At 41.6% G+C, this 12933-nt stretch overlaps 1 protein-coding gene across 1 annotated transcript in view; it reads left to right on the forward strand.

The window, feature by feature from the left end:
* The first annotated feature begins 2756 nt into the window (after positions 1-2756).
* LOC131982666 (acid-sensing ion channel 2-like) overlaps positions 2757-12933 on the forward strand; it is a 129091-nt gene continuing 118914 nt past the window's right edge. The window contains exon 1 of the mRNA XM_059347209.1: positions 2757-4532. Within this exon, the coding sequence (XP_059203192.1) occupies positions 3840-4532 (693 nt within the window). The 5' untranslated portion in view covers positions 2757-3839. The remainder of the gene's footprint in view (positions 4533-12933) is intronic.

The raw sequence follows: 12933 nt of genomic DNA on the forward strand, positions 1-12933 counted from the left end.
ACTTGCTTTTTTTAGGATTTCTCCGTTAATTTCTTTTGACAGTGTGAAATGTTTCTTTAGGCCCATGTGTGGGCTTTTTCTTGCTCCAGAGTTAAAAATGTCTTTTCATTACATATTCAGAGATGAGATCACAGCAGTGATGCCAAACATCCGGCCAGACAATGAAAAGCAACGTGTGCTCGAGTGAAAAAAATGTCAAGCCCATTCACTTGGTTGATCTTGCAGCAAATTAGGTATTTGTCTCGTTGGGGGTTACAAAACTGTCTTATAATAATTTTGTTAGCCTAAACGGTGCATGACAAAAATGATCCAATGTTGTTATAATGATTCAGAATGGCCACACATTGCAGAGAAAATATAAAAAAAATGAGTTTTATTCTGTTTTATTTTGTTCTGTTACTCTGTTTTATTGTTTCTCACATTAAATAAAATACACTGTTCTTCATCACATAGGGAGAAACTGTTCGCCTTTGTAATTAGCAAAAAGAGGAATGCTAATGAGTAAAACCTTGAATTTTATTAAACAATACATTAAAGCATTGAGTGAACAAGAGCACTTAAGCAAAGTTGGCCCAGAAGCCTGTTTACTTGTCAACAAAGGCCATTGAACTTGACTGTGTTGGACACAGACGATACATTGGCAGACCAAGTATGAAATAAAGCAGTGAAAAAGAAAAAAAATGGGTTTAATGAAAGGTAGTCCTTGCACAAACTACTTTAGAGTTGATTCTGTGTGGGAGTTTGATGTGTTTGCACTGAGGCACTAACGACACGCTGCAGGATTAAAAGACTGGCCTAATCCAAGTTTCTTGAGAGATAATTGTGGCATTCCACTTACTGTTGGCAGGTTTTTTTCCTTGTTCCCTTTCCTTTCTCTAATCTTCCTTTTTTTTCTTTGTTTAATTTAAAATAACTGAATTTTATATGGTGGGTTTGTATGATTTCTGCACATTCTTCACTTGGAAAAATAGTAAGTGCTTGGCAGTTACAGCAGCAGCATATATCACAGGAAAGGTTTGGTCTTTTTGTTTTCATTAAGCTCTCAATTGAGGAAAAACAGATTCATGCTATGAATGTCTGTGCATGATATATGAGAAAACTATAAGAAAATATGGAGTTCTTCCATGTGCTTCAAAGGTGCAGCATTTCACCTAGTGCAAAAATGTGCATGATTTGCTATTTGCAGCTTTGATACGGTTAAGATTGTGTGCAGTTAGACACACAACAAACTTTGCAATGTCCTGAACGTTTAGCAAACTTTCCAAACTTCCATTTTTGCCTCATCTCAGTCCTCATCTTGTAAGTCAAGATAGCAGCTCACACAGTCCCTGTGCTTTTCAGCATTTAGCAGCATTACACCTTAATTTAAAACTAAAATTGGAACCTATACCCAATTTGAGAAAAGAATGTTGCAATGGAGATTACTTGCTTAGCAGAGAGCACAGAGTACAACAGCTCGGCAGAGAGGAGGCACAGCTGTTAATGCGAGAAGAAAGTACAAACGAGGCAAGGGCCAACCTTCAATCTTGTAAAATCCCTGCTTATTTCTGTTTATTCCCATAAATTCCAGTTTACTATTAAATTCCAGTTAATTCCCATGGAAAGTTTCCAACTTTGAACATTTCTGGAATTTTGCAACCCTAATAATAACACAGCCAAACGGGCTGAATTTCAAATGATATCAAAGCATCTACGTAAAATTAAATATTACAGAAGCTTTAAAATTCAGATTCATTTGAAAACGATATTTACAAAAAACATGTTCATACTTAAAATGTTAATTTACGGGTAGTTCTTTTGAGTACCTTTGATTAGCAAGGAAAGTGAGACTTAACAACAAGTAATGTCTGAAAGGTGATGAGCCTAAAAATACCGAGAAGACAGTTAGAAGAAATTTAAAAGTGTGCCTTGGAAACCTTGGAAACAGACAAAAAATTATATCAACATGCTAAATAAGGAAACTTCCCCATTAAGAATACATTTTTACTGAAAGAATAGAGGCAAAACAAACACATTTCCAACCTCTATTAAAATAAAAAGCTAAATAAATTGGCGGTAAGTGTAGTGGAGAGCTCATGTTGAGCTTTTCTCCTCCGCTGCACACAAACCTTCACATTCATGCACACAGCAGTCGCTCATTGCTCTGTAGCTGTGTGGCTCAGCAGCAGCAGCAGACAAACAGAGGGGGGCGAAGGACAGCGCGAGTTAGCACAGAGAGAGACAAGCGCTCTCATCAGTGACGGGCTCACCGGCTGCGTGGACAGAGCTGTGGCGCAGGAGGAGGAGGAGAGGTGCAACGGGAGGACAAGCTGCCTGAAAACCGGAGCAAAAAAGAGGAGCAAACCGCGAGAGAGCACGAGAGAGGGAGGAGAGATCACCGAGGGGAGAGAAGTCATTCGGAGCAGGGAGAGGGAGCAGGCTGGATGAAGCTGACAAGGACACAGAGGGAGGAAAGTGTACAGAGAAGCCTTCCCTGACGACGGAGAGAAGTGAGGGAGTGCGTGCACAAAGTGGAAAAGAAGAAGAGGAGGAGGAGAAGGAGGAGGAGGAGAGGGAGCCTGACAGGAGGTCGAGCTTACGGGGCTTGACTGACACGAGAACGAAGCGGAGGAGGAGGAGGAGGAGCGTGAGGGCAAGTTGATGGATCTGATTTGGGAAGAGTATTTTTAGAAGGAGGAGCGGAGACATGAGAGGAATATTAAGATTAGAGATGCTGTCTTTGAGAGGGGGAGAAAAAACCAGGGAGGAATCAGAAGAAGAAGAAGAGGGAGTAACAGGAGACAGAGAAAAGGGGGAGAGATGTTGAGATCAGAGTGTGACAGAACAGATTATCTTTGGTCTGGTTTCCCGCAGGAAAGCGCTGTGAGTGTATGTCCGTGTATGCGCATGAGTGCCTCTTTCTCCATGTGAAAGTGTGCTGTAGCATGTTTCTCACTGTGACTGTGGCGCTGGAGAGCAGGTCCGCTACAAGATGAAGCTACCCCGTGGTTACCCGCAGGACTTAATGACACTGGTTAAAGCCAAGTGGGGGGAGAATCAAGGAGCAGACCAGTGACATCACGAGGTAGTCGAAGCATTAAAAGTGAGACCGCAAAGTGGGACAGGAAACAAATGAGCAGGAGAGATTTTTGTGAATTCAATTAAAGCTCGTACTTAATAGTGACAAGGAACTGATTGCTGCCTCTGGCTCCCGAACGCTTCTGCAAGCCAACGAAGCCAGTAAAACATACACACGCACACGAAACTCAGAAGAAGAGAAACTACATCGCTGGAACAAGGCAAGCTCTCCTTTAACAGACTGCACCACACCGACCAATTCCCTCAGCTGTCTTCTCATTATTTTAATTACCTTCCCCTTCTTTCATTTGTTTTTTTTTGTCCTCTCTGCTTAGCCCTTGGTATTTTGTATTCTATCCTCCTCTCTTCCTCTCTCTTCCCCTCCCTCTTTTTCTCTTGCCTTCGCTCTCGCTGTCTCATCCTCTCTTGTTCACTGTCACACTAACTGCGGATGATGCTGGAGTCACTCATGTAGAAGCCACCTTGCTTGGAGCACATTTGCCTAGCTTAATTTTTTGTTCTTCCCCTGCTGAGTTGGATGATTGGATCACTCTCAGATCGAGAGTCCAGGAGAGATGACCAACAAGTAGCTGCTGCTGAGTTAATCAGAGCTCCACCAGGAGAGGACAACTTCAAAACTCACTGATTTCCTTGGGGGCGCTTTGGGGGACTACCGTTGCATATTTTATATTTACAATTAAGACTGCATGGACCATTAGTAGTTGTAAGGTCAAACACATATCCAGGTGTGGATTACAGTAGTGGATTTATCCTGGAGCTACATGTGGGCCCCAGCCCCTGAGGCCTGGCTGGGAAATGAAGCCTTTCCCGCGGCTGTAGGAGCGCTGTGGGCAGCTATGGCCCTTGAGGGGCGCTGTCTCCGGCGGGGATCCCCAGCTATGATCAGAAAGGGTCGTCAGCGGCGACCTGCAAAGCCAACTCTAGCTCGGGTCACTTTCACTTTACTTTCAAGGACACGCCTGCATGGCCTGAGGCATGTTTGCCTCCCTGGCGGCTCCGTGGGCCGCAGGGCCTTTTGGCTGCTGGCCCTCTGCACCTCCCTGGGGCTGCTTTTATCCTGGTCCTCCAACCGCCTACTGCACTGGCTCTCCTTCCCCACATACACACGAATCCACACAGAGTGGGCCAAAGAACTGGCCTTCCCCACAGTCACCATCTGCAACAACAACCCCATCCGCCTCTACAAGCTCACCAAGAGCGACTTGTATTTCGCCGGCCACTGGCTGGGCCTGCTGCTGGCTAACCGGACAGTGAGGCCCATGGTTCTGGACTTGCTTCAAGAGGACCGCCGGGCCTGGTTCCGTAAGCTGTCAGACTTCAGGCTCTTCCTGCCACCCAGAAACTTTGAGGGAACCAACCTGGAGTTTATGGACAGACTGAGCCACCAACTGGATGACATGCTCCTCTCGTGCAAATACAGAGGAGAACCATGCGGCTCTCACAACTTCTCTTCTGTAAGTTAAATTTTCTGTTTTCTGAAGCTTGATGCAGACTCTGTCAGCATCAAAAACACCTTTATTGTATTGTACTTTCATCTCCTTACATGTTGTTTACAGTCACTTATCTCCACATTTACACATCAGCTGCAGAGTGAAAGTTGCAAATGCATTACATCATGCTGAACCGACATATTGCTTCATTTCATTATCATTTAGGTGGGCATTTTCTTGTGCTGTACCGGCAGTAATGGCTAAGTTATAAGGCTGTAAAAACAGTTGTAAAAACACAGTATACAAGCTGCTGTAACTTCCTCTTATAGCTGACTATAAAAGCTCTCTTGGTCATCACACAAGCAGATTAGCAAATGTGTTCCTGCATCCAGAATTTATTCAATCACCACCCAAGCTCTTGTTAAAGGATACTTGTGCAAGAAAGATAACAAATGCATTGAGCTAATAAACTATATGGAAAATTGGATGGGATCACATTAACATGGATGAAGTCGGTTATGTAGAAGCATGTAGCTAGAAATAGCTACATGTACAAACCCTCCATATCATTTTTTTTTCTTTTACAGTACTGTACATCCCAAAGGACTTAACTGCCTTATATCTATCCTCTCTTCTGTGTGGGTGGTTGTGGGTTTGGGGATTTGTGTGCCCGCGCTTTCTTGTTGGCTCCCTTGGCTTGACTGAACCATGGCAGATGTTTTCTCTGTAATGCAGAAGCTCAAACTGTCTTTGAAACTTTTCTTTTTCTGTCATTTCATCTGTGTCCTTTTTTATCCATGTACTGTGGACCTCAGAGTCAGGGACTAACTGCAGCTGAAATAAAACATGGCAGATAAATACGTGTGTGCCAAAGCTGTGCAAAGGTGGTTGGTGTGTTGCTTGTTAAAGGTTGTGTGTTCTGATGGTTGTGGAATGATTGCACTCTCTTTTCATATTTTTTTAATGATCAATATGTAAATCAAACCATACATTGATGCTATTTCTAGCCACATCTTTCCAGCAACTGTCATTCATTGTTTTTGCCTTGTTTGTTTGTTGTCTTCATTGTTAGTGACAGGGTCCGCCTTCCTCACAATTTACTTACCCACACACAAGAGATCAAGAGTAAACAAAACATGCATATATATCGGGTGTGATGTTGATTGGCCTTGTCAAGTGATGCAAAGGGAAATGAAACTGTGTTTACAGGTGTTGAGAAGTGCTACTCTCAAGTGCTGAAAAAAGTTGTATAAAGCCACATTTGGCTACATAATAAGCTATCCAGAATCTGATAAATGGCCTCATGTGATGACACTTCAACTTCAGCATCAGCGTCAGTTGGGGCTGGAAAAGTTTTAGAAATAAAATGAAATTGAGTTGTGGCTTTAGAAAGAAGTGAGCGTCCCAGACCTCTGTAGCCCACTGCTGATCTCTGCTTGAGAAATGAAGCCTTGTTTGCATTGCATGAATTGTCATTTTGCATCGTGGAAAATGTAGGCACTAGATTTTGACAAGGAGTGTGTCCCATAAAAATATAATAATAAATCTGGTCTCTGGCCTAGGTGATTTGGCCAAAATCTTTTCCAGTATAGATAATTTCATATTGCAATATAGTGTGTCTTTTCTGGTTATTCAATACTTCATGAAGAAATATGAAGTGTGTTTTTCAGTGCTTCTTTGGTTTGGTATTGCAGTATATAAAACCGCAGGCTCACATTTTCAATAGTCTTTGAAAGGCTCTTGGTCAGCAGTTGTATTTTCTGCAGACATGATTTGATCAAACTGAATGATTTTCATTTTTTTTCTTTTTTTCTGGCTCTGGTGGGTGGTGCTGCTCTTTTTTTATCCACTTTGTTCATTTGTTTGCCTTTTGTCAGAAACAGTACATGTTGCATCAGCCCATTGCCATACAAATGAAGTGCTTAATCAGAACCTTGCCCTCAAGCCAATATCCATTAAGTATGTTTCGAAGCAATCATGTTCATTTAAGCACAGAGAGGCATTTTCCATCTTTGTTGAATTTAAATGTGATCCAGCGTTGGAAAGGTTGTGAAGGTTTGTTAATGTGCCTATTTTGTTACCTTACAGTTCAAAGGCCAGTTTTTATATCAAGGTAATGCATGCACAGGGTGTGGATTCACTATACTTCCATTGTGGAGCTTGTAATGTGAAATTAAATAACCATGTGAGCCATTCATGTGTTGTAACAATATACCCAAGCTGAATGGTTTTCGGGCATTTAGTGTGTCAGAACATTGTGTAAGAACCTGATAACGCTACAGATAATGGAGGAAAAATTGTCTTTTTGCTGCAACTGTGCAAATTTAAGACAACTAATCTGTGCAATCACTGAGACATGAGACCATGAAGGACAAGGTTGCTGCAGCCGCCTTTTTTTGCTTCCAAGGAACACTTTTGGGAGAGTAAAAAAAGAACAGTTATGAGCATAGTCTCCCTTGCATTTGATGATTTGATGGGATATATATATATATATATATTCACGCAAGAGCCAATCAATGGGTGGGAGGGTTTCTGGCTCCACATTTATAGTCCTGGGTCAGTGTGCTACGTGTCTTAACAGAGGAGTCACAAAAAAAGAAACTGGACTTAATGGCGCGGTTTGATTGGTATCATCCACATCTGGAATGGAAACACAAAAATAACCATCTTAATGTGTAACGAACTGAACTGGTTGGTGAAAACACATCTTTAGAAACACTGAACAACTCACTTATTTCTGTCCCAAACTTAATGAGACCAGTAATAGTATATATAAGAATAAACAAATGTAAAGTGTGTTTCTGTAGTAGTACTATTTGGTACTTAAGTGGACAAGTGTGTTGAATATCATGAGCTTTACTTTGCAGATCAGAGCCACATTGATGCCCCAGTCCCGCCTGCTCCCTCATCTTGTTCTGCCTCGTAGGGGGCCTCATGCCGTTAACGGGCCCTCGGTGGTTTTGCTAATCTCATTAGCCTGCTGCTGCAAGTCAGCAAAGACTCCCAGAGGCCTATTCATTATCACTGCATTTAGAGCACTGTCACTCCAAGACCAGAAAGGATGCAACAACGAGATTAAACAGGGAATAGGGAACACACGCACACAGACGTGCGAGTAAATAAACACGAGGATCCTTGCAGTGTGTGTGTATACAAATTCATACCTGCATGCATGATTGTCTTGGCGAATCAGTGAGGAATCCAGTCATGATAGAGGTTGGTTTTTACAGGATTAAGAGTACAGAGGATGCTTTGAACTGCCAAGCAGTAGGGGTGTGAGGGGAGGAGAAAGGTACAGATAGAGGTTGGGAGGGAGGGGGGATACAGAGAAAAAGCATCTGGTTGGGAATACAAATGCGTCCCATAATTCTGTCCCGCCTCTCGCAGCAGCAGGATTCCATGTGCTGAATCGACCTTAACACAGTGAATGGGAACTAGTAGAAGACTGGCTGATCAATAAATGTATTAGCTCCATGCTGTAGTTTATGGTGGCCTATTTTGCTCCCGCAACTCCAATACTGATATACTTTCAACCATCCTACAGCCAGTTCCAATTTAACAGCGGGGGGATAACGGAGCTGGAGCAGGGCGCCAAAGGCCAGGCAAACCGTTTCAGCCATCCACAATAAAATGTAAGTGATACCTTATCAAACCACAGCTAGCTAAGCCCCTCTCCACGGGACTGATACACATCGCCCTCTCTCACAGGTCCGTCGAGGACTAGATAACTGCGCCTGCAATGACAAATTAAACAGTGCTCAGAGTTGGAGAGCAGCACCTAATCACACTCTAGGCAGGATGAGAAATCTCATAACTGCAGAGCCACAGTAATGCTGCACCACACTGTTAAAGTGTTTTGCCCGCTTATGTGTTTTTGAAGTGTGAATTATATGGGGGATGATACTGGGTGTCAGATTTAGTGTTATTAATGTTTTTTTATTGAAGTCGCTTTCACCATTTTTATATTAAAAATGGGTCAAATGTAGAAGGGATTGCATGCAGTGAGCACAGAGATTATCACCCAATCCTACTGTTTCCCACTGCTCTACAAAGCATTTTAGTGTCTTTCAGCTCATTGTTTTGGTTTATGGTCCATTACTTTTAACTCTAAAGACCTACTGTACACTGTCGGCCAGTGTAGCAGCTGTCAGGATTGAAAAGGAGAATGTCAGAAGGCCTGAAATACAACTCCACATAAACACTAATGTTGCATTTTGTCTGCGGGATGTCTAAATAAGTAACCTGTCGTATGTGGCATTTAAAATTAAAAGTCAATGATACATCCGCATTGTGTCACAGCTTGTTTCTGCTGCTGTCAAATTGCCAAAGTTCCCTTTGTGCAGCTTTTACTACTTTTTTCTATGCAGATAGGTACTTATTAACTGTTTGACATTTAACTGAACAAGTTTGATAACTGCAAAATAACTCAGGTTGCTCACAGAAGAAGGGTGCACATTTGGAAACTGTTTTATTTGAACTCCACATTTACAAACACAAAATGTTCTGTGATATTTACCTGAATCTTTAAAAAAAAATGGTTCAGTCCAGGTTGATTTGCATTGTTAAAAAGATGTTCTTCCTGTAATAACTCATCCTTTTATTTTTTCTCTCAAGAAGGTTATGATTTAATCTCGGTTTGTTGGTTTGCCGGCCCGATTTGCATGAAACTTGGTGGAAAGGTGTAACATGGGCCAAAGAAGGAGTCAATACATTTTGATCCAAATAAGGGGGCGGAATAACTAATTATAGTGATTCTAATTATTTTTACATGGCGTTGGTGGAGGTCTAGCTCTCGAGTGCCCTTCTAGTTCCGTGTGCTTCTGCAATATGCTGCTCAGTTCTGCACATGACACATTTAACAGCCTTCTGTTGATACTCTGGGTTATCAGGGGCTGGGGTGGCAGCTTTAACTGCTCTCTTGTGCCAAATTTTACTCTTATTAACAAAAAATTGATGGTCTTCCAGTAAGCCATGGTTTATGTGAGGGCAGCTTTTCAGTTGAACTCCACAAAGGTACATTGATTAAACATTGCCTAGGATGTGTGTATGGAATATGTTTCCGAGATGAAAAAGGAAGGTGTGTTTTCTCTGCATTGCTCATAGAGCACACGTACATATCTCAACTTATTTTCAGCTACACCTTTTATTATTATCCTGCAGCTTTAATTATGTGTGTTATTGCCAGTGCTTAGGGGAAACTGAAATATCTGCACCACCTGTTGACTCTCTTCCTCTTACTTTCAAAATCAACCATATAAGGGCAATGAGTCGTCTGACAGAGGCTTTGCAGAGAGCTCCATGAAGCTGTCCACAAAGCCTGGTCAATCACAGCTGAGCCTGCAGGGATAGCTGATTGAGTTTTAAGCACAGCCAGGTAATAATGCAGGTCTCTTCTCCTCTCGTTTGCTATTGACCTTTTTGAGGGGGGGTTCTGTAAAGCAAGACCATAAACTATTGATCTGGCTTAGAATAAACAAGAGTGGGAGTCAGGTGGAAGCTGCAGCTCTAACCACAGCAATCTCATTAACACAGATAGACCTCTGCTTGCCGCGCACCACACCAAATCCACTTTCCCTCTTCAGCCAGAAATGGCTTGAGAGGTTTCATGAGCTCCTACTTCCAGCTTATATTAACGCCATAACAGTACCGCGTCTGAATATGAACCTCCAGGGTGGTGGCCATTGATATGACACAGTCCTGGGTGCAGCCAGCATCCAGTAGCTGTTTAGCACAAGCCATAGCCCATAGCCAACAGTCACCTTAATCTCCCGGTGTAATGCAAGACCTGAATGCAGATGAAAAGATTATACATGGTTAGTATTCATAAGGTCACGTTGATGCATAAACCACAGGACTTGTAAAAGGTTAGTGTTTGAAATAGAAAGCTAATGGATGCTGCTCTCTTCCATGAATATAATTAGCTGAAGCTGGATCCAATCTCTAGTGCATCTTATGGGGGACATGCATAAGTTACAGCAGAATATGCTGCGCAGGCTCCTTTTTGTGCTCAATGTTCTGACAAAAGAAAAACATTTATGTGTTGTTGACAGACAAAAATCATTGCAGACAACAGAGGATGTAATTGGAGTATTTAGGAGGCATTTACGTATTTATGCTTGACCTGAAGTCTCACCATTCACCTTTTTCCTTGCGGCTCATCTCTTTCACCACACACAAACAAGCTGAACTGAGGACATGCATACTACTACGCCCCCAATTCAAATCTATTTTCACTCTCTGGACCCTTGGGCAACATACATCCACCCACCCACACCATTGTCTCTGTATTGTGTGTGTGTGTGTGTGTGTGTGTGTGTGTGTGTGTGTGTGTGCTGGTGAGAGGGGCAAGTATGTAAATGGTAATGCACTCAATCTAAAAAACAACTTTTAGTACTACACAACAATAAAACATTCTCAAAAGTGACCATAAGAGTTGATTCAAAAACTCTCTAACACAAAGTCAACACAAAGAAAAACTGCTAATGTCAGGTTCCTTCTACTTTAAAGACGGAAGAAGCTGTAAAATTCCATAACAACTTTAATTAAATCAACTCATTTACTGTAATTAGCTGAGTTTTTCCATTTCAAGTTAGGCAAACAGGCAAAGTGTCTCTAATTACTCACATTCAGACCTATTCCAGAACTGATTTTCATGGGTTCAGTTGTGACTAAGAACGCTGAGTTGATTAAATATGCAGCTGTTACTGTTCAGAAACATTGTGAGCATGTTTGCTTATTTCACAAGATTCAAGATATCATCTTGAAAACATTGACATCATCAAGATTTTTGTTTGAAAAAATGCTCATTGACCATATTTATCAAAGGTGGGTTGAAATAAATAAAGGTATAATATGTTACTTTGACGGTTTGTGTTTGTGTTCTGCATTCAGAGTGAGATCAGCGGTGGTGGAGTGAGCTAGTCAGTGAATGAAGAGAGGGAGCAGCGCTGATAAGAACACAGCCATACATCAGAGGAATGAACATTATTTTCTGATTAGGTTTACACATTTTTTAAGATTTTCTAATTAAAGATATGGTATATATATATATATATATATATATATATATATATATATATATGGTATATAGCAAAAATAAACAGTTGGCAATTGCTAAGACGGACATATTGAAGGTTTCATCCCACCCCAACAGTTAGTTGTTTAATGGCTTTTGTTTGAACTTCAAATGAAGATGGCCTATTTCCCACATGCATTTGCCTTTTTCTTAGAAATAATAACATTAATATTTTATGGATCATTATTAGACGTTGAAATAACAGCAACATCTGACTGTCCCCCTCATAACTGCGGTTTAGTTTTTCGTACCCCACCGCACTCATTTTTTGCCAGCGACATGAACCAATGTTTGCTGGGGTTTAATGGATCAATACTTCTGGTGTGAAGGCAGCTCCTTCACACTACAGCAAAAGGTGTATTTTTTTTAGCAACTCCATGCCTGCAAGATCAGACTTGAATATGAGAAAAAAATAAAAATAAAACTTCAAGGTAGCAAAGTTTATATTCAAACATTGTTGAAATAACTTTGTGGCTTTAAGTGGTTTATTTGAGCCTTGTTAAGAAATACCAGTGTCCCCATTCAGCTTTTATGAACAAAAGTGGACAAAAGTGCACACTTGAAGTGTTCTGTGGAGATTTGAATCAAACTCAATGGCGTCTAACCATCTTTATAAACCTGTGCTTTTGTTAAAAGTGGTCGAAATGTTCTGAGATTGCCGTTAATAGCCCAAGTGTGAGAAGCGCCTGCATCTTCACATAAACAACCTGTTAGTGCTTGAAGGGAAGTACAGGGAACAGAGCTGGCTGTGTCCACAGGACTTGTTTGGCGGATCAATCATCAGCAGGCATGGCTCTGGCGCTAATATGGGCCTCACAGCGTGTGATACTGGCTGTGTCTGGCTCTCCTCATAGGCTTATCATGTAACAGCAATCAGCCCACAGCTATAAACAACACACACACACACACACACACACACACACACACACATACACAAGATGCAATTAGAGTGTGAAGAAAATGGTGAAGCTAACTCCTAAAGTGCATGATCTCTTACTCACAGGAGCCCGATGGCAGTTTCAACTTCACACTTCTTCTCTTTCTTTTTTCAGTTAATTGCACTTAATCTGCAGTCTTGTATAAAAAGCTTAGTCGTAAAAGTATTAAGAGTCGAGTTTCATTTGACACTGGCAAAAGTTTGAATTTCTAACATGCTGGGAACAGGCCAAGAACATATTTTCCAGTTCATTACGTCCCACACACTTTTTTTTTTACACTGTATGTAAGCTTTTCAGGATATTACAGTCCCCTATGGCCTTTTGAACTCACATGCCATATGACCATTTTAGTCTGTATGCTTTCTATGTCTCCAGGGCTTCTTCCTTCTCTGGCATTGTGTAGCGTGCTGCT

The sequence above is a fragment of the Centropristis striata genome, chromosome 13, assembly GCF_030273125.1.
Source record: "Centropristis striata isolate RG_2023a ecotype Rhode Island chromosome 13, C.striata_1.0, whole genome shotgun sequence".
In the NCBI taxonomy this organism is placed as follows: domain Eukaryota; kingdom Metazoa; phylum Chordata; class Actinopteri; order Perciformes; family Serranidae; genus Centropristis; species Centropristis striata.